This window comes from Dermacentor albipictus, chromosome 10 (assembly GCF_038994185.2).
Source record: "Dermacentor albipictus isolate Rhodes 1998 colony chromosome 10, USDA_Dalb.pri_finalv2, whole genome shotgun sequence".
NCBI classification, from domain to species: domain Eukaryota; kingdom Metazoa; phylum Arthropoda; class Arachnida; order Ixodida; family Ixodidae; genus Dermacentor; species Dermacentor albipictus.
In genome coordinates this window covers 17337704-17359773 of record NC_091830.1, presented here as the reverse complement: position 1 = coordinate 17359773, position 22070 = coordinate 17337704, and the positions used below count along the sequence as shown (strand labels likewise).

The window sequence follows — 22070 nt, the reverse complement described above, 5'->3', positions numbered from 1 at the left end:
CTAGAGCCAATGGCGTAGGCAACCACTCCACGGTCTTCTTTTTTTTTTTACAACTGGTGTGCTTTCCCTTGTGTGCACTGTTTCCTTTTTATTTTATACGTAAGGTCGCTCTTAGGCAGAACAGCAATGTTTCCCTTATGCATACATACCCGTCGAAACGGTTACACGAGTGGTCCCGCACCTAATTCAATGTATTTTTCGGTGATGGCGTCTAAACGACGTGAAGCTGATACATAATCCGCATCATTGCAGCAGAATCGGATGATGACCACCAAGCCATCCAGTTATGTTAAGGACGTAGCGTTCAAGGCGGGCTCGTGGTGCGCGAGTTCGTGGTGGGTTTGCACCAGGATGACCGCGTACGTAATCAGAGCGGACATCATCTGAAAAATAGATGGGAGGCGTTATAAACAGACACTTAGGTGCCACTCCGAATTGTTTTTTTTATATCTCATTGCATCGCTTCTGAATAATAATTGGTCAATAAGTCAAAGCTCTTTATTGCACGTGGTAGTGTGAATTATTCGTCGCTACACTGCCGAAATATACCTGCGAAGCCTAATGGAGCTATATCTACGTGTGCTTACCGTGCCTCGGCTGAAGATATACAAGTGAGAGCTACAGACTTCTTACTTCTATAAATCATGAGTCCTACGCAACTTGTGCCAAAATTTTAATATATGCATGTGCCACGTAGCTGAACAGAACCGGGGCACCGTTTACTTTCGCATGGAGCAGGTCAGCCCATCTTTTGTATTTCGGTTTATTGCACAATTACTTGTTACTAATTAATAAAGTTATTATTACATTCATAGTAAGAGTGTCAGTGAGCAAATTGTGCCTGAACTTAGTTATTATTACATTCATAGTAAGAGTGTCAGTGAGGAAATTGTTAGACCTTTCCGAAAAATTCACAATCTAGCTTCCTGTTGCTGGATACGTGCTACATAAATTTCCAAGCCTGAAAGAAAGTCCGCGAGAACGCGACGTTGCAGTAACCGTAACAACCGTGTTCGCAAGAGGCAAACACAATTTGAAATTGGGAAGACACGTATTGCACCTGCACCGTTCCCCGACCCTCTCTTGTGGGGAGTGCACCATCTGCAGAGTGACAGAGTATCCCTAAACGCTGTGGATGTGACAACACATTACAAAAAAATCTTGCAACTCGTTTCACATATACTGCTCCGTGCCGCCGAAAATGTTGATTGCACATCGAACGCTTACCGAAACGATGAGTGGCCGGTCCAGGCGAAAGAAGCCTCCGCCGCTCATGCACCACTCTGCGGGGGAAATCGAGTCGTGGAGAAACTTCACCTGAAAACGTGTGCTGGCCGTGAGCATTTTTGCGCTTCGTGGATCATCATCATCAGCAGCAGCAGCCTGGTTACGCCCACTGCAGGGCAAAGGTCTCTCCCATATTTCTCCAACAACCCCGGTCATGTACCATTTGTGGCCATGCCGTCCCTGCAAACTTCTTAATCTCATCCGCCCACCCAACTTTCTGCCGCCCCCTGCTACGCTTCCCTTCCCTTGGAATCCAGTCCGTAACCCTTAATGACCATCGGTTATCTTCCCTCCTCATTACATGTCCTGCCCATGGCCATTTCTTTTTCTTGATTTCAACTAAGGTGTCATTAACTCGCGTTTGTTCCCTCACCCAATCTGCTCTTTTCTTATCCCTCAACGTTACACCTATCATTCTTCTTTCCATAGCTCGTTGCGTCGCCCTCAATTTGAGTAGAACCCTTTTCGTGCTTCGTGAATACTGCACGGCAACATCTTAAGGAACAACAGCGCGAAAGAAACACTGGACACAGCGAGTGGCGAACACTCGGACATAGAGCAGTGTGTTTGCCGTTCATTTACCCCGTCTTCTGCGCTGATACCTTCAAGGTTGTTACCTTACTAAGCTCGGGTTCAGGCCTTAGTGCTACACGGCGCTAGTCAGAAAGGCATATCCCGATCTCACCTGCTTGAAGTACGAATCCGTGGCGCGGCACGTGGTCGTGGCACGGATGGATTCTCTCAACTTCTGAGCCTGCGTATGCATAGGTGCAAGAGCTCGTTAGAACTGTATTCGGCAGTAAGATTTATTTAGTTATTTAGTTATTTATTTATTCATTTATTTATTTATTTTAATGCTTCAGAGCAACATAGGGGCTACGACAAATCTCTGCAATAATTTCGACCACCTGCGGGTGTTCGACGCGCACCCAAAGCTCGCTTCGCAACCCTTTACTCAGCTGGACAAAGAGACGAAGGTGCGATAGGGCCTAGCGTGCCTGGTCACAGATGCTGGTAGTGCTGGAGGCGTTCCTAAAGGACACGGGAGCCACGTAGCGTTGCTGTTACTGTAGTGCTAGTACTCGGTAATAGCTTTGAACGCCACTCATCTGTTGCTCCACGAAGTGGGGCATTGGTAAGGCAACAAACAGCTTGACTCTGTGTGTGCCTATGCGTGGATGTGCGGTCTGTGTGTTTCACTGTGTAAGTTATACGCATATTTCACCCAACACCTGAAGTATCATGCTAAGATATCAGCCATGAATATGTCTACAGCTATCAGTAAGCACGTGATCGCACTCTTTCTCTCATCAAGGGAGTCGGCACTCCTGTCTTACTTTGTGACGAGTACGTTAGCGCCTACAAGTCATATCAGCATTTGTCCTTAATGGGTCTATCGTGCATAGTGTGTTGGTACATGGTATACGGGTTTTTTTTTTTTTGGTGGGCGATTGGACATTTCGACAGGGTGCGTTTGAATGACTCCACACACCTCACTCCCACTCCCCTCAGAATGAGAGCAATTGGGAAGGCCCGGTACTCTGGACAGTGGCGTAGCTATAGGTCGTCTGGCACCCGGGGCCCACAAGTCTGCTGTCAACCCCCCCCCCCTCGGGTATAGTAGGAGGAAAGCGAGTATATCGACAATTTCCGGGTGTCTTCAGAAGTATATGACACCCCTCCCCCCCCCCCCCCCCCCCACTGGCTCCTTGCACCCGGGGCCCACGGCCCCCCGGCCCCCCCCCCTGTTGCTACGCCACTGCTCTGGAGTCGGGCAAATGCACGAGTCACTGCAGGTGCAAGCCGTCAGCCGCGGCAGTTATACCTCGTCTCGCAGGCACTGGCTGACGAAGGCCAGTTCGACGAACTTGGCCGAGCTGTGGACGGTGTGGCAGACGACCAGCACCGCAAGCATGACGTGGTTGCTCGAGGTGAGCATGGCATGAACCGCGCTGCACTTCACCCACAGCAGGCAGGGTGCGGACACGAAGAGCGCGGCGCTCCAGACGCCGTTGAGGGCGCCCTTGAGCTCCTTGATCTCGGACACGTGGAGCCGGACAGACTCCACTCGCAGGCACGCCCACTCTACTGAGCCAGAGGAGCGGGACGACGTCGCCTTTGCCACCTGCGTCGTCGCAAAGAATGACTGACTGACTTCGACTGACAGACTGGTCGACTTCTATGGCGACTGGCAGATTGATTGATTGATTGATTGATTGATTGATTGATTGATTGATTGATTGATTGATTGATTGATTGATTGATTGATTGATTGATTGATTGATCCACGCCTGGCTAATTGGCTAGCTTGCGGAATAATAGACTGACTGATGGCTATGGTGTTAGGCTGCTGAGCACGAGGTCGCGGGATCGAATCCCGGCCACGGCGGCCGCATATCGATGGGGGCGAAATGCGAAAACACCCGTGTACTTAGATTTAGGTGCACGTTAAAGAACCCCAGGTGGTCGAAATTTCCGGAGTCCCCCACTACGGCGTGCCTCATAATCAGAAAGTGGTTTTGGCACGTAAAACGCCATATATTATTGAAGCGGTATGAGCCTTGGAATAGAAGATGAAGAAGCGCAGGAGTCTGGGTTCAGGAGAAGAGAAGAAGGAAGTGAGAATAAAATGTAGACAAGATGGACGCCAGTTCCACAGCAATGCTTTACGTTTACTGTGTCCTTTAAGTAGGAACGCTACATTATTTTGGCGCAGCCGACAGCGAACTCCAACATGTGGGTGAGATTTTTCCTTGAGGAGACCTCCGCGGACAAGATCATCTTTTCGAGATACCAAGCTGAAGATGAACCAGCGATGGAACTACCTCGCGAACTCAACTCGGCAGAACTCATGAACCTGGTTTTAGAGAAGGCTTCCATGGACCCTGATGAACTACGTCGGAAGGGTGCTGTGAACGTGAACTTGCCTCTGGTGATCTTCGACGAATTAGTTCTTCAACCGATGCGTCGGAAGGACTCTGGATCACAGTCGTCGACGGAAGAGGTGAGCCTCGTTTTGAAAGCACTTCGGCTACAACAAGAACAGATTTCGCAACAAAACCAGCTGGTGACATCGCTTATAAGCTCTTTAAACGCTGAGAAGCCAGTGACTAAATTTGTAGAACCTGATGCATTCGACGGCATGTCATCAAGTCCAGAAGGTTGGCTTGAATTCTATGAATATGCCGCTGGAAAGAACAACTGGCACTCTAATGAGGACAAGATTACTAACATGCGTAGTTAATTAAGCGGTGTTGCACGGAAGTGGTATGATTTGCACATTATTGAAGAGGCTGGCAACTCTTGGAATCAGTGGAAAGAAAAATTCTTGACGACATTCCGAAGCAACCCAGTGCAAAGGTGGGACGCCGCGCTTAATTTCAAATTCAAGCAAGGCTCCCTCGTAGAGTATTTCTTTGACAAATGCCGCCTTTTAAAGCTGGCCGAGCCTATGCTTCCTCCGTCTGCCGTAGTAGCACTAATAATGCACGGACTGCACGCGCAAGTCCTGAAGCAAGTGCAACTACGGTCACCTAAAACTATGGACGGGCTCCTGGAGTGCCTTCACGACATATCATTTACTTCAGAAGAAAATATAAACGCTAGCTCAAGCGGTCACTTCACACGGTCCGGCACGGATTGGTCAAGCCGTAATCAGCGAGAACCGCGCCGCCTTGCAGGCGGCACAGAGAGCTTGGGTTGGCGCGCTCCCAGAGGTCGGGTGCATAACATCGACAGCGACCTTGTTCCCCTACTTTCGGACGCTGAAGAGGCTCCGACGACAAAAAACTGATAAACAAGGGTGATCAGTCCGACCCGATGACCACAACTGAGACTGTTTATTTAACTTGCTCTAGCCTACTTCACATCCCTGTGAAAGTGGGAAACAGACACATGATGGCTTTGGTTGACAGCGGTGCTTCTGTGTCTATAATAAATGCCAAACTGGTAGATGCAAGTCACCTGCATAGTGGAAGAGTACTACGGGTGCAAGGCTACGATGGAAAAGTGACAATGCATAATCAGTGGGCCTCAGTAAACATCGAGTTCCAAGGTCATGAAATAGCGAGTGAAGTACTGGTGATTGAGGGGGTGACGTATGACTTTCTGCTATCCAGACCAGATATAAAGAAACTAAAAATCAACGTATACTGGGACGATGCGGTTTTAGTGGAAGGACTATCAAGGCAAGAGACACAGCCGGATAGAAAGGATAACCTGCGAGTTGTCAATTGCGCGGAGGATATTGCAACGACCTATCCTGAACTAGTATGCATAGGAAGCTATCCACCGGCGATGACGTCACACAAGGTGCCTTTCGAACTCACCGACAAGACCGTCATCCGAAAATCACCTTACAACATGTCAAGAGAGCGCAAGATATGGTTGAAGAAGGAATTGCAGGAGATGCTAGACGGCAATATAATCCGGCCTTCGGTGTCACCCTTCGCCTCTCCCTTAACTATTGCGCCGAAAGAAGATGGAACTTTCAGACTGTGCACAGATTACAGGGTTCTCAACCGACAGACAGAACTTATACCATTTCCCATGCCGAAGATAGACACGATTATAGATGAGACAGGTGGTTGCCGATGTTTTTCACGTATTGACTTGTGCAAAGGTTTCTGGCAGATCCCGCTAACCGAAGAAACAAAAATGTACACTGCTTTTATCACGCCCTTCGACCTGTACGAGTATAACCGGCTTCCTTTCGGCTGGAAAAACTCACCAGCATGGTTCCAGAAGATTATGAACGAAGTCCTGAAGCCTTTCCTAGGTGTCTTTTGTAACGTGTACATAGACGATATTATCGTCTTCTCCAAAACAGAGACGGAGCATCAGGCACACCTGTCCCAGGTATTAAATGCCTTGAGCTTGGCACACCTCAAGGTTAATTTTAAGAAAAGTGCGTTCTTTCAAAGAAAAGTGGTGTTTCTTGGAAGAGTCTTTGATGGGACTACCAAAAGCACGAAACAAGAGTCCGTCGAGAGGATTTCCCAACTGGTAAAACCATATGACGTACACTCATTGCGTGTATTTTTGGGATTAGCAGGACATTTCAGGCCCTTCATAAAAGACTTTGCCATCAAAACAAGATGCCTCACGCGCCTAACACAGAAAGAAGTTCCGTTTGAGTGGAATGAGGAATGTGAGAGAGTCTACCGTGATCTGGTGCACAGAATATCTGCTGACCCTATTCTACGCATACCAGATTTCACTTTACCCTTTGAACTGAATACCGACGCCTCACACTATGGGACAGGTGCAGTCTTGTACCAGAAATGTCCAGAAGCATCCGGCCGAGAAAAGCGACACGTAGTAGGTTACTACAGCTACACCCTCAAGCCACCTGAAGTCAACTACACCACTACTGAAAAGGAAGCTCTTGCAGTCCTCAAAGCAATTCAGTACTTCCGTACGTACCTAGAAGGTGCGAAGTTTACTTTGTTCACCGATCACCAAGCCCTCACTCATCTCTTGAATATGACCCAACCTAAGGGACGTATCGCCAGATGGGTGAACTATTTGCAGCAGTTCGATTTCACCATCTCCCACAGACCTGGACCCCTTTTGACTGATGCAGATGCATTGTCTAGACTGATGATACAGGCCAACAACGAACAATCGGCAGAAATCAATGAAATTAAATTGTGGGAAGGAACTGAACAATTGATTTTTAGGGAAGGTCGCTATCAAGTCCCGCCAACGCTGGTTTCCAGGGTGCTTTATTTGTACCACGATAGCCCAGAATCTGGAGGACACGACGGATTTTGGCGCACCTACAACAAGCTAGTCAAGAGATTTACGTGGCCTCACATGAAAGACGACGTCAATCGATACGTTCGTTCATGCCACATTTGTCAAATCAACAAAGTGAAATATAAGCAGCCTACGAACGCCATGATAATACCTTGCCACTCAAACGTGCCTTTTGAAGTTATACACCTGGATTTCGCCGAGCTAAATAAGAAACGAGAAGGAGTCCGAAAAACGCAAGCTTTTCTTCTGGCCATAGATGAATGCACCAGGATGGTCGCGGCACGGGCAGGAAAAGAAGATGCGAATAGTGTCATCGCCCTTCTCGAACGGGATATGTTTAGGACAACCAAGACAATTGTATGTGACAACGGTCCAGCGTTCAAGAGCGAAAAGCTAGCAAGATGGGCTCGAGACCATAATATATCAATCCAGTTCTGTGCGCCATACCATCCCGCAGCGAATGGGCTTGCAGAGCGTGCTATACGAGATGTTAAACAATACATCAGGATGTACGATAGTTTCCCTGGTGGTTGGAAATGCTCTTTAGAAGCAGCTGTAAGACATCACAATCGCTCCTACACCAGCGGCTTGGGATGCAGCCCGCAATTCGCTTCTTCAGGAGAAACCCCTATTCTTCAGGCGGACCGTGAACTTGGGCTGTTAGAAAATCTCCAGATCGTCGAGGAAAGGAAACAGAAATCGCAGGAGGAGAGGTACCGTAAACGAATGAAAAAAAATTTTGACAAGAGACATTGCTCAGATATTCCAGACATTCAAGTCACCGACCTCATTCTAGTTAGGAAAGGAGTAAGAGAATCCAATGCCAAATTTTATGGTCCTTACTCTGTGACAAAGACGGCCACTCAGAAAGGAATATTGAAGACTGTGTGGTACATTGGCGAACGTGGCTCAGTTGAATGTGCTTCGATTGGAAACGTTTTCAAGTATTACCCCAGGAGGGGTTAGCAAAAGAAACCTGGAAGGGTGAAGCGGTATGAGCCTTGGAATAGAAGATGAAGAAACGCAGGAGTCTGGGTTCAGGAGAAGAGAAGAAGGAAGTGAGAATAAAATGTAGACAAGATGGACGCCAGTTCCACAGCAATGCTTTACGTTTACTGTGTCCTTTAAGTAGGAACGCTACAATTATTATTATTACAGACTGGTCGACTTCTATGGCGACTGGTAGATTGATTGATTTATTGAGGGGAGGAAGGTTAACGCAAACTAAAATTGTCGACTGTAGCACAAAACTACAAAGGAAATCCACCCGGGTTTCTCAGAAAGCTACCTTCGCATTTTAAGAAAAACTCATCCTGTTCCGGTGATAGATCCCGGTGCCAACGCCCTTCCGAGGTTGATTGATTGATTGATTGATTGATTGATTGATTGATTGATTGATTGATTGATTGATTGATTGATTGATTGATTGATTGATTGATTGATTGATTGATTGATTGATTGATTGATTGATCCACGCCTGGCTAATAGGCTAGCTTACGGAATAATACACTGACTGAGTGTAATTGTAAGACTCATTAATTTACTTACATATTGACTGATGGATGGTGGTTAACGGCCGGTTAAATGGCTAATTTAGCAATTGACTGAATGATGGTGGCTAACGCGGTCCTTATCTAACTTTTTCGGGGCTCTGTTGATAGACTGGTGACTGATTTACTAGGTTACTTATATGCTGGTTGGTAAATTGACTGACAGATTGGTTGGACTTACGGTGGCCAACGTCAAAAACCAGCGCGTAGGATATGAGGCATGCCGTATTTGGCCATACAGTTGTGCGGAAGCCCGCAATTAAGGTGGATGAAGGTTAATGAAAACTAAAATTGTCGACTGTAGCACAAAACTACAAAGGAAATCCACACGGGTTTCTCAGAAAGCTACCTTCGCATTTTAAGAAAAACTCATCCTGTTCCGGTGATAGATACCGGTGCCAACGCCCTTCCGAAGTTGTCGATTTGCCATCTGAGCGAACCAGGACGCAAGCAGATAGAAGAACCAAGCCGAATTAATCGACAGCTTCAAGGTACGGGGTAACTGAATATGGAAACTCAGTTCTGTGTGAACCCGGAAGGCAAAGAGAATTTCATGAAAGGAAAAAAAAATTGTGAATCTTCCAACTTTAGCGCGAAGCTACAAAAAAAACAAAGGGTATATGGGAACCCATTGAAAGAAAACCCACGGGAAGTCCGCAGAAGTACAACTTTAGTTTGTAGCTTTGTGCTATAGGCGGAGGAAATGCATTTTTTTATTTATTTCTCGAGAGACGCTGTAATGGAGAGGCCACCAGATTAACTTTGACCGCCTGATGCTCATGCGCTGTACACGAGCCTCTTCTCGCATTCCAGGTTTATCGTAACGTTGTCGCCGGAGCTGCAAATCGAACCTGCGATCTCGTCCAGAGCAGTACAACGCCATAGCCTCAGACCTATCGCGGCAGGCAGCATCGCCAAAGAGAGGTATACGAAATAATTCTGTCTTTTTCTTTTGCTTTATTTGATCTATTTAACGGAAAACATTCCATAATATCTCCGGGCGAGCGGACCGAAGGAAATGGTACGTGCATATTTAATACCATTCGAGCTATGTTGGTAGTGATACTGATTCATAGCTAAAATACGGCGCGAAATAAAACCAGAACAAAGGAAAACCAGGTCAGGGAAGCGCTCGTCCTGTGTAGACTTTCTTGTCCTGGTTTTATTTGGCGCTGTTTCTTTCGTGCGTTTATTGTTGCGCCCCTGTACGTCAAACCGACAAGCAGTGGTCACACTCCCTCTGTCTTCTTGCGAGAACCTGGAAAATTATGTCTTTGCCTCACATTTTTGGCCTAAGCATCATTTTCGCCGCAGGCTCAATATTGCAAAGCATTTTCTTTTTGTAAATATTCCGTTGCGCGCGCTTTGAATTCTGCTGGCCCTGATCGCAGCACTAACAGCCACGTGGGCATGAAAACGAAGCAGCAAAATGAAGACATTCCGTTACAGCCGCTTTTGTTTCTCAGCTAAGGCGATCGACTTTCACGGCTGAACTGCAAGCTATATGTGAAAACAGTTGCATGTCCGCAATTAAGCTGCTAACCTGTAATGGCCAACGTATCGTATGTGCTCAATACCGTTATTTCAGCCAGGAAAACCTAAAGCATACCTTGCAGAGGCGTTTGTGATTCGATAGGAAGAGCTTTCACTCGTTGATAGCCTGTCAAAGGAATTACTAATTATTTACTATATTAATGAAGTTGTACCTCGTATAACATTTGATGCTTTTTCGTGCGTGTGTATAATCTCCATGGCCACAAGTCAAGGTTGACAAGTTGCTCTAATTTTCCTTGATGTGCAAATGTACGCCTCGCAGGGCTAAATTTTGTATAGCTGTGAATAAAAAAAAATACCGACAATTCCCACGCCCTGCGGGAATCGATGCCATGCGAAGCGGTGTGCGCGGAGCCTGCCAAGCTAACGAAGCGACCATGAGAGCACCAAGACGTAGGCGGCTGTTTCATGACCTACATGACACACATGTCATAACGTTCATGTCATGACCTACCTTATGTGTTCATGATACACTTTCGTCATACTATGCCAATTGTGGTATATACCAAGTCACCTAAACGACCCTGAGAGCACCAAGACGTAGGCGGCTGTTTCACGACCTAGGGGACGCACATATCGCGACATTCGTGTCATGACCTATCATTTATGTTCCTCATACACTCCTGTCATTCTATGCCAATTTTGGTGCATATCGAGTTAACGAAAGGACCATGAGAGCACCAAGACCTAGGCGGCGGGATAGGTGGGCAAATACTGTCCAAGTGGCACCAAGTAATGCTTCACAGTTGAAAGAACATTGCGACGTCGTTTTTGGGGTACTACCTTCGGAATGCCGCCGGCGACCACTCTGCAGAATTCATCGTACGCGTCCCTCTGGGCGCGCAGGTACCAGACCAGGACTCCGCAGGCAGACCGGAGGACCAGGTAGGCGACGCAGTCGTAGAACATGAAGCCTGCCGCCGCGACCGAAGCGGCCAGCCTGTAGGCCACGCCCGCGTCCCCGTCGGTGCCGTCGGTGCGTGGCCTGGCGTGGAAGCTGGCCACGACGCCGTAGGTGCCGAGTCCTCCCGCCAGCACGCACAGTCTCAGGCACAGGTACAGGAGCCAGTGGTCTCGCTCCAACGCGTCGCGTCTCGTCGGAGGGCGGAACCCCGAGGACTTCTCGTGGAGGGCGCACTTCCGGAAGAACTCCAGCATCCGCCGGGAGCCGAGCAGCGCGCAGGACACGTTCGCCGCCGCTTCGGCCATCATGACGAGGTGCACGACGGAGGCTAGGGTCTCGCCAAAGTTTTTGTCCATGCCAAGGCGGACTGACCGCGCGACCCTCTTGACCACGACGCTGCCTTCGAGGAACGCGACCGCCGAGACCCAAGCCATGGCGTACAGGGTGTAAGGCGTCTTCATCGTCACCCTGGCCTTGTGTAAGGACACCGGAGTGAGGTTCTGGATCAGGAAGCAACCGAAGAACCGGCCGAGGAGGCGGAACAGAGAGAAGTCCCGGATCATGAAACAACCAGTCCGCTGGAGGTGCTTCCAGTGTGGCTGCAACTTCAGTGCTGGCGGAGGCTGGCAGGGAGCGGTGCCGTTCTTAGCACCACCAATGTCGAAATCTGGAATTTTGGGGTACCATATGGAGAAACGTATGTGACACAGCATCGATGACGGCTCAAGCTTTCCCAACTGCACGGTGTCGGAATTAGTAAAGATCACATGCCCACGATACATTCACCCGTTCTCCGTTCTCTTCCACGAGGCGTCATAGCAAAAGCAGGGCTTACTGGCAGACATGCCCCTACGCCAAACATGTGCTCCTTCTCTGTAGCTATCTTACGCACAATAGCGGCTAGCTGAAGAGTCACCCTTTAGAAGCCCTTTAGAAGAGTATTGTTGTTGTGGTGGTGGTGGTGGTTGTTGTTGTTGTTGTTTAAGCGTATATAGGCAAATGAATGGGCTAGATTTGAATACTCTAAGGCATTTAAGAAATAAATTATGCCACCCTTCCAAGTTATCCATATTTCCTAATCACTAAAGTGTTTTGCCTAATAGGCAGATCCAAAGGGACAAACTTGAACTCTCTTAGGGCGGGCTCACTTCATGCTTTTCCTCCACCGACTTCACTTACCACCTTGCCTATGCCTGCAGCTGCTCGTTTGAAGCACGGTAATTGATAAGAGGGAATAAACACGTAAACTTACGAGTAAGCTTTAGCTGGAGCCCAACTCCGATGCCGCCTATCAAATACATGTAAAGTTCTGAAATAGTTTTGTGCATTTAATTAAAACCATATTATATGATTTCAATGCGATTTCTTGCATTGGAGAGAGAAACTTAAATTCTAGTGACAATTGAAGGGGAATCTCGACATAGGGCCTAAATATTTAACAAAAAATTGCGCCAATTCGTAAATATGATAAAAATAGAAGAATGAAATTTACAAATCCCTAATTCTGCACCAAAAAGAAATATCGTAGTTCTGTAAGCTGCATCCCTTGGAACATCCAAAAGAGGACAAATAGAATTTGTTAATTTATATCTTACGTGAACTTCTTGCGTTGTTAGCGACAGTGTTTGAGAAGTCTTACAATTTAGTGGTGCACTTGGGAGCCAAGTAATATACATCAATCTTGTCCCTATTAGACGTACTATTAAATGCAATTTACACGATCGCGATATAATATTTTATTGCTGAGTTCATCATCATCATCAGCCTGGTTAAGCCCACTGCAGGGCAAAGGCCTCTCCTATACTTCTCCAATAACCCCGGTCATGTACTAATTGTGGCCATGTCGTCCCTGCAAACTTCTTTATCTCATCCTCCCACCTAACTTTCTGCCGCCCCCTGCTGCGCTTCCCTTCCCTTGGAATCCAGTCTACAACCCTTAATGACCATCGGTTATCTTCCCTCCTCATTACATGTCCTGCCCATGCCCATTTCTTTTTCTTGATTTCAACTAAGATGTCATTGACTCGCGTTTGTTCCCTCACCCAATCTGCTCTTTTCTTATCGCCTTAACGTTACTCCCATCATTCTTCTTTCCATAGCTCGTTGCGTCGTCCTCAATTTGAGTAGAACCCTTTCCGTAAGCCTCCAGGTTTCTGCCCCGTAGGTGAGTACTGGTAAGACACAGCTAATATGCACTTTTCTCTTGAGGGATAATAGCAACCTGCTGTTCATGTTCTAAGAATGCCTGCCAAACGCACCCCAGCCCATTCTTATTTTTCTGATTATTTCCCTCTCATGATCCGAATCTGCCGTCACTACCTGCCCTAAGTAGATGTATTCCCTTACAACTTCCAGTGCCTCGCTACCTATTGTAAATTGCTGTTCTCTTCCGAGACTGTTAAACATTACTTTAGTTTTCTGCATATTATTTTTAGACCCACTCTTCTACTTTGCCTCTCCAGGTCATTGAGCATGCATTGCAATCGGTCCCCTGAGTTACTAAGCAAGCAATTGCTGAGTTACGGAGTTGTAAACTTGGTAAGTTAATTTTCTAAGAACATTTGCTTTTCAACCATTAATATTACAAGAAATGATGGCCTAGATAAAAAAAATCCGCTTGCTACAATCCATAGATACATATATATATATATATATATATATATATATATATATATATATATATATATATATATATATATATATATATATATATATATATGTTTTATGTAACGAATCTCAGCAAATTCGATGCAGCAGCTGGCGAGAAATACGGTTTCTCCTTTCCCATGAATTTAAATAGGAGCTCCCTAGCTAAAGCTTCCTAATAGCTCCTCTTGTCTGATGCCCTGTATTGCTCTATGACTGCACTGAAGAATATTGTTTTCTTGATCAGCTGTAGAGTGTGCTAAACAGTTGGAAAATATGAGCTGCTGACAAATAAACACGAAGATGGGTTCCCTTAAAAAGCAACTTAACTCGACGCAAGCTAAGATTTCCCTATTTAGATACATATAAAATGCCACAATGTTCTTATGAGAGTGATTTGAATGAAATTTGTTGCACTTCAGAATCAGAATCGGTTTTTATTGAGATCATTAGAAAGTTTACAAGTTGTTAATATTCAGAAGGAGGTCCCGAAGTCAAAGGCTGCAATGGGACCTCCTTTAAAAAGTAAACGAATAAAACAAAAGTACAGCAGTTTCAACAAATTGTTAACATAGAGAAATTACAGGTTTTAGTATGAATAGCATGATTGAAGAATTACATATGCATAAATGTCATGAAAAAAAGCACTCTAACACAATCTCGTTGACAACTGATGAAGTAACTGCGTAGATGACGTGAGGTTGGTGAGAGATAATGTTAAATTCTTGTGATTTTAGAAACAAAACATTGATCTAGTGCTTGCTAATTTTTACAAAAATTCGTGAAACTTGGTAAGCGTAAAAAATTGAAGCAGGAAGTTCAGAAATCCGCAACTCTGCACCAAAAACAGATATTGCAGTTCTGTAGGCTGCATCCGATAGACCATCTGAAGTGGACAAACTTGACGTATGATTTTCCGGCTTACGTGACACTTTTACAATGCTTACCAGTGTTTTTTTCGAAAGTGCTACTCATAAATTAGTGCTATATTTCAGAACGGTGTGAACAACAATTTTTTCCACTTAGGACTTATTATCAAGTGCGATTTAGAAAATTGAGCTGTCGTTTTTACGGAATCCTAAATGTCATACTTCAGGGTTGTCGTTTATTTAGTTCTGCAATGTTTAATATTTTTCTTCGAAAAACACTAAATAAAGGAAGTGCTTCCTAGGGAGACTGTGTGCTGTAATATATATTTTATCTTGGTGTATGATATGCATGCCTACAATAAAGGATATGATGCGTGTTTCACATTGTTTCTTTCTTGATATGTTTCTAAGGAGCAAAAAAGAATAATTGTTGTATTTGCGTTTATGTATGCACCTCATTGCGAATGTATGATGTACAAAAATGCGAAAATGATCGTACTGCTGCGAATGTTGTCTGGTTGACGCAGCCTAGTCACGCACTTTCAGGCCCTTTCGCTATGTATCGCAAGGTAGTTTGTATGAACCGTCTTGAATAAAGAATTACTGAATGAACTACATTCTATTTTTTTTTCTTTTAAATGCAACAAACCTCATCAAAATATATACAGTGAAGCAAAAGGATAGAAAGTTGTGAAATTGGTACAGTAACATGATCTTGGATTGTAGCGCAAGTAACGCGGACCGAGACTAGAAGCAGACTCATCCTGTCTGCTTCTAGTCTCGGTCCGTGTCACTTGGCGCTCCAATCCAAGATCATATATGCAGTGAATACTGAGAAAAACGATTTCTTCTTTCCCATGTACATAGATCATAGCTCCTCAGAAATCCAGAAATTGACCGCTCACATAGAAGCCGGCGAGGCATTACCGGAGCACCAAAGGGAAACATCTAAAAGTGTCATCAGATTGAAATTCCGCAATACCCAATAAAGCGAATTTCGCGATGAGCAGAGGAGGCGGCGCGCTAGAAGACTACCTTGCCTCGAGAACGGGTCCCCCCTCCCCCAGCCCCACAATAATATGCCAGGCCAGTTCTTTGTGATGTAATATTGTGTGTCAATTGTTCTGGACCTAAATTCAGAATTAATGCTCTAGCCCCGTTTTCTCCTACTCGGCGGTACTTTTAATTTTTTTTTGGATCCAAACTCCTCGATATGTTTTTCAGGTTTGTAACTCTAGACGACACCTTCTACGTTGAATTTTAGTGTCGACGATTTACATCTCGCCTTCGAAGGAGAGACAAGTCGTTTTGCGGCACATTACGGGAGTTTGCTAGGGCAGCTGACACAATTGATTCGCATACTTACACTTGAAGAATGCCCCCATCAGGCCAGGCACACAGTTGACACGCTTATTGCCTTTGGGAGCTACGGCCATGTCTCCAGTTAGCTGCGATGATCGCCAATTCGGAAAATACTTTTTGTGCCGTAGAGGCTGTCGAACGCTGCGCTCTCAGTATCGACGAATACGTGCTCGCGTCAGCGTGCCTTCGACAACGCTCACCCATCAATTGCTCCACCACGTGACTCGATGCATCCGGCCAATGGGAACACTTGGCTAGCTTGGTTGGCGCAGCTGTCACGTGCATGACATCTGCTTTGTTTCCCTTAGGCGAGCTCGTAAGTAGAAAGAAGTGGCCCACGTATATATAAATCATGCAAATCGCGTCGTTTTGAAGCACGCAATAGAGTGATCGTTCAACCGCTGACAAACACTTCTGACGATGAACCACGCATTCTCTTTAACGCTTCACGCCTTTCTTCTTTTCTTGAGATGCAGGTCTCTATTTAGCCAAGTCAAGTCACTTCCAAAACGATCATTCTTTTAGGTCAATAATAGTGCATTATAAAAAAACAGTAAAGGGTAGTGCGACACCACGAGAAGAGGACACCACAGGAGAACAGCTGCCATGGAGGCGTTGTCCTTTTTATGGGCTTGTTTATCTGCAGCATTATCCTGATGCATAACTTAAGAAAGATCAATTCACAGAACCACAGTGCATGAGTCAAAGATCGCTCAGGGTGGAACCTGAACGCTTGCGGTGATCACTCATCCAAGCGACGCTCACGAGGAAAGCGCTTAGCAACTACTTGAAGAATGGAAGCAACAGTCATGTTTTTGCGTCAGCCGTCGTCTTGATATAGCTGCTGCCTTTTTCAATAACAAGCGTGCACGATCAATCAATCCAAGGTAGAGAATCTATATCCTAATATATCCAAGCATCCTAATTGAATTTATTTTGTAAGGTTTAACGTCCCGAAATTTCGCATTTGATTATCCCTCGCAATCCAGAAAGTCCTTCCACTCAACACTTCACTTCTACTCAATATAGTTGATGGCAGCGCCTCCCCTCGGCATATGTATCATTGCGCCCTCAGTTACCGTGGCCTCCGAGATCGAGCGTGCTGGCAGGCTTTGCTCGGGCTACAGTGTACTAGACGGTTTCTAGTACGCTGTAGTCGGGCCCTCCCATTCGGCGCGTTCCCCAGTGAAAAAAGTGCAATCCGGCGTGCCTGCTTGGAGGCCCCAAGGGGACACTGCTAGCCGAGGGCTCTGGCTAGCAGCCGAAATCAAGAAAGAAACAATTGATGATAACTCAATGGGAAGCTCACTACTTTTTCGAAGCGAGATCGGGATGCCTTAGAAAACGCACATGTAAAGCGAGATATAAGAAGGAAGAAGAAACATGTGCTTGCTGCAGTAAAGATAGGGAAACGTTGGAACATGTTTCATTAGAATGTGCAGATATCTGCCCAGCGGTCGATTTAGGCACCACTGACCCCTTTGAAGCTTTTGGTTTCACTGAGACCAGAGGGAAATAAACATGTCCGCAATAGAGATTAGTAAGAGGCGATTGGAATATTGGTGGAAGAAAAGCAGGGAAAGACATAAACGGAGGTGTACAAAAACAAAGTTCACAAAAGGGGGTCAGAAAACTTGATTATGGGAATTCGTCATGGTTTTTTTTTTAACTTAGGTAGGACATTAGGCAGTCTAATAGCAAGAGCTTGGGGGCGCAACCCACCACCCCGTTCCAGAGGGGACGCTCATAACATCCATCCGTCCATCCATCTGTCCATCGGCTAACAAAAACGTATCGACAAGGACAAAAACATACCGCAGCAAATATTTGCGATTAGATGAGGCATGTTTATGCGGTAGAAAAACTCCGGAGGCCATTGAGCACATCCAAATGGCATGGAAGGGGATTCACCCAGCGAGACCAGTACGTAACGTACAACTTCCATGAGCGCTTGGATATAGAGTAGACGGAAGCATCAACCACTCAGCAGTAGAAATAAACAAGGGACGTTTAGAATATTCACGGAAAAAAAGCAGGGAAAAGGTTCATACGACTGGATGATGTATGGGCATACGTAGCGGTGCAAGGTAGCTAGAGAAGTTTTTAGGGAAAAAAAGAGATTAAAATGTATGCAAAAATGCTAGTATGAAAAACATGTATAGCATACCTGATTAAATCAAGCAGGCTAGGTTACTATTTGTCACCGCCTATTTTTAATGGGGTTGCCAATAAATTAACATCATAACCATCATCATCATCATATGGCGCCCATGGAAGCAGCCATAGAAGGCAGACGGCGCGAGATTTCAACCTCCGCATGTTGACTCTTTTATTTTGCGGGTGAGGATATCTCTTCCCGCGAAACGCCAAAAGAGAGTCAATATGCGGACGTTGAATTCTCGCGCGGTCTTCCTTACCCGCCTCAATATTTCGCCTCCGATAACAGTGTAAGACCGCCATGAAATCCCACATGACCTACGCTTCCACATCGTGGCCAACCCTCTCCCAAGATGCATGCACCTGACTCACGATTAAGACCGACGCGCTCTTCGAGCTGAGTACTTATCAAAAACGTGGGATCACCAGCCAGATACTATCTGTGTTGATGCAGCAGGAACACATCGTGATGTCTTCACAGCTGCAGTCTCCACTCCTAACCACCAGGATATAGTAACAGCCTCAATATCGCAGAAGTCACCATGGCAGAAGAGGTAGACATCGTGCTTGCCACCTCCACCAACTGCCAAGCCCCCATCCTAATGGACTCGTAGAAGGCCTGTCGGAAATGTAAGCGTGGCCGAATATGCAAACAGGCTTTCCATATGTCATGACTAAGTCCCACCCCTCAGGAGGGTGTCGATCAGCTGGTTCCGGGGCCGTCAGGGACTGGTCAGGGGGGGGGGGGGAATGCCGCAGCACATGCGCTGGCCCGCGAATCACTTTAATGGGTGCCCCCGCAGCTGCCCACACCTTAGGCACGGAGGCCAGCGACTCAACTACCAGACAACGCGCACCAACAACATACCACGACGTTCTCCAGGACGCTCGGCTTGAGCGCCGCATACTGCCTCTCCGGCATCCCTCTCTCACGCGCTTACAGGGCGTCATGCTACACAGAGTGCCCACAAACCGGCTGATGTTTCCAACTCTCCTATGCAAATTCTACCCCACTCTCTATCCCATTTCTAGATACCCACATCGTAAGCACAAAGGCGACCTACTGCACGCCGTTTGGTTCTGCACGGATAATGCCTCACAAAGAGAATTACAGACACTAACATAAACATAGCTCAATGGCAGGCCACCCTACTCAACCCTGATCCGGACTGCCAGAAGTGGCTAGCGCACCGGGCCATCAGAGCGTCGGGAAAGTCAACGGCAACCCCGGACTAGAGGGCGCCCCCTGACTTCTTAGAAGTTTGACAAATAAAGTTTTACGGGGGAGCTGTTAAAACCTCGCGAGGTTTTTCTTGACGTCCACAGCTTTACTAAGCAGGGGCAGAGATAGCTGGGAGAGAGTGAAAGCAGAGTATAAAGATAGCATCACGCAGCATAGCGATGCGGCGAGGGTGGGTGGAGGGTAGCCGGGCAGAAGGAGCGGCAAGGCAGGGACACATGTCGTGTGACATCATTTCTCTCCGACAAAAACCGCTCGCTCACTTCCGCGGTTCTCTTCCTCGCAGTGGAAAAGCAATTATGCGTGGCTCTGCTATCGCAAACACCAGAGACTAGCGGAGCTAGGGGAAGCCCAACCAAAGTTAGACTAAGTGTACGGTTTGGCACTACTTTACTGGCCTTCCCCAGCTCCCCTGGTGTCTGGTGTTTGCGATAGCGGAGCCAAGCATTATTTTTTTTCTCTCTTGTGACGAGCATGCGACCCCCCCTCGGCCATAATCTTCGTCGGCCCGCCAGGCTCGGTGGCCCGCCCGACTTGGCGGGCAACATTGATCACCACGCCAAATAAACACCGACGAGCACAGCTGCTCACGGTCAGTCATCGTTCACCACCACCACGTTGCCGAGCGTCTCCCTGACGGAGGGCACCTCGAAGACACCCCTCCCCCCCTTCGTCCACAAACCCGGGCGGATCGCGACACTCTTCTCGTTTTGCGAAATATTTCCGCAAGTTATAACCTAGGCAATCTTTAGCTTTGTCTCGTGCTCTGCCTCGAAAACATTTTGCCAGCTCAACCGTTTATTCTTTTTCTTCCTTTATTTTTTTCCTGTACCTTTCTATATCCTTATCTATCAATTTTGTGGTATCTGTTCTACTTACTTGCGTCACATTTATTCCTTGATATTTCTAAAAAAAATGTGTAAGAATGCGGGCACACGAAGCAAGCAGGCGGATAAAGCGAGGCTGTCTGGCAGCGGGTCAGAGCTTCAAGACTTCAGCGACGGTCCGGCCTCTGTCCTACCTCCAGCCTGCGGTCTTCGCTCGTCCTGCTGACATCTCACTGAAGGCGAGAACTTCACGCTCCCCTCCTGTGATGCCGTGGCCGCGCTGCGCATGATCCTCAAGGAGCAAGCAGTGACGTATCCTCACGCGACATAGCCGCGCGCTCCGTGTTTTCGCGGTTTAGTTCGCGTTGATGCTAGCCACAGCACGAAGGTCAATTCGCTCGCTGCTGCTGCCGCGCTTCCTCACTCAGCGTTTTGCCAGCGAGTTTCCGCGGTCATCGAGTCATACGTGTTCACGTTTGCTTGTGCACGCGTTACAACATGGTTGGTAATTTATTTAGAATAGTGGCTAGCCAGGCTTGTTGGTACGAACACATTCTTTAGCAAACATTTAGCAACATTGAGCATTCTTTCTGTGTCCCGTTATTCGCGCTGTTTGCTAAAGAATGGTTTATTTAGTATGCCTATGTTTACAAGTTTGTACGGCCGCTAAAACTACTATCCTTGATTCGTGTAGCTATCCGCTAATTTGCTATCGCAATTGATACTTCGCCTCTCGTGCGGAATGGCGACTTTTTTTGTGTCCACAGCAGGACAAAGGTCTCTTCCGGCGGTCTCCAATAACCCTTGTCTGGCGTTAGCCTTGCGCCTGCGAATTTCATTACCCCAATAAGTTTTCTACCGTCCTCGACTGCGCTTCCCGTTTCCTTGGCAACCATTCTGTAACTTTAATCATCCACCGGTTATCTGCGCGACGCATTACATGGTTACATTACATTACAGTTATTCCCAGCATGCAGATACGTCTACCCCATGCCAGTCATCCCAGCCAGCCATTCCAGAGCACCTGCCGTACGCGGGCCCCCAGACACTCCCGGCGGGTATGCCCGGGAGCACGATGGTTGTGCCCGAGTAGGACCAGCCCATGAAGGGAGACCGTCAGCCAATGAATCAAGGAGAGCATCTTCAAATACATCCCGAGGATGAGGCAACCGTTCAGCCCACAACCCCCACACCAGCACGGCTCCTATGCCAGGCACCCGTCCAGCCCACGTCACCCGAGCCCCCTGCCGTAGCACGTAGAAGTTCACGACAGCGGCACCAAGCTGTTCGTTACGAGTCGGAGGACTTTCGCAAAGGAACTTAACTTGTGCGGGAAGGAATGTGATAGCGCCGACAGGCGTCGTCCAGTGTTTGTTATCAGAAGCGGATAAGCAACTGCCAGCGCGTATAAGAAGCACGCGCTGGTCCGAATAAAGGCTGTTCTCTCTATTCCGGAGCCCGTTGGTCTACTTGCTCGTCACCCTGCGCGCCTGCGCGCGTCACTGCCCGCGCAGTACACAACAGCTCCATTTTCTTTTCTCTTAATGTTACCTAGAATATTGCCTATCCCCGTTTTTTCTCTAGTCAACACCGCTCCTTTCCTGTCATGAGAGGGAAGTACGCTTAACGTCTTTATTTACATCGCTCGAGCCAGGAGTCAATTGTGAATAGCTTAGGAATAAAATTACTTACAGTGCTAATTATTTTTACTCATACAATTTATTGCTTTAGTGCAAGTTTACCGTCCATGTCGAGAAATAAACGTGAACAAGTTGTGAGAATATTGCTTGATGCATTACAGGGTTAAATGCGCAAAAATGGTCCTACTGTTCTTTCCAGTCTAGTTGGATGCTTTGAACAGCAAACTCGGCAAAGTAAGTATTGTAAAACTTCAACAACCAGCGGTCTCATCGA

The 22070-nt window shown here is 46.9% G+C and overlaps 2 protein-coding genes across 5 annotated transcripts in view; one reads left to right on the top strand and one right to left on the bottom strand.

Annotated features, from left to right (window-relative positions):
* Positions 1-21570, top strand: part of LOC139050283 (calcium permeable stress-gated cation channel 1-like) — a 148374-nt gene extending 126804 nt beyond the window's left edge. The window contains exons 24-25 of one of the 3 annotated variants that reach the window (XM_070526499.1): positions 9411-9521; positions 21127-21570. In XM_070526499.1, the coding sequence (XP_070382600.1) occupies positions 9411-9482 (72 nt within the window). In that variant the 3' untranslated portion in view covers positions 9483-9521; positions 21127-21570. Of the gene's footprint in view, positions 1-9410; positions 9522-10997; positions 11080-21116 lie in introns of those variants that run through there. The other 2 variants (XM_070526498.1, XM_070526500.1) reach the window with 2 other exon arrangements.
* Positions 253-16094, bottom strand: LOC139050286 (uncharacterized). 2 transcript variants are annotated; one of them, XM_070526505.1, is made up of 6 exons: positions 15937-16094; positions 10935-11722; positions 3113-3412; positions 1973-2041; positions 1228-1317; positions 253-383 (listed from the first exon to the last, which is right to left on the bottom strand). In XM_070526505.1, exons 1-6 carry the CDS (start codon positions 16004-16006, stop codon positions 285-287), a joined length of 1416 nt encoding a protein of 471 aa, XP_070382606.1. In that variant the 5' UTR covers positions 16007-16094; the 3' UTR covers positions 253-284. The 2 variants fall into 2 exon arrangements, with proteins under 2 accessions (XP_070382606.1, XP_070382605.1); XM_070526504.1 differs by lacking the exon at positions 15937-16094 and having other exon boundaries at positions 10935-11897.
* Positions 21571-22070: the final 500 nt, after the last annotated feature.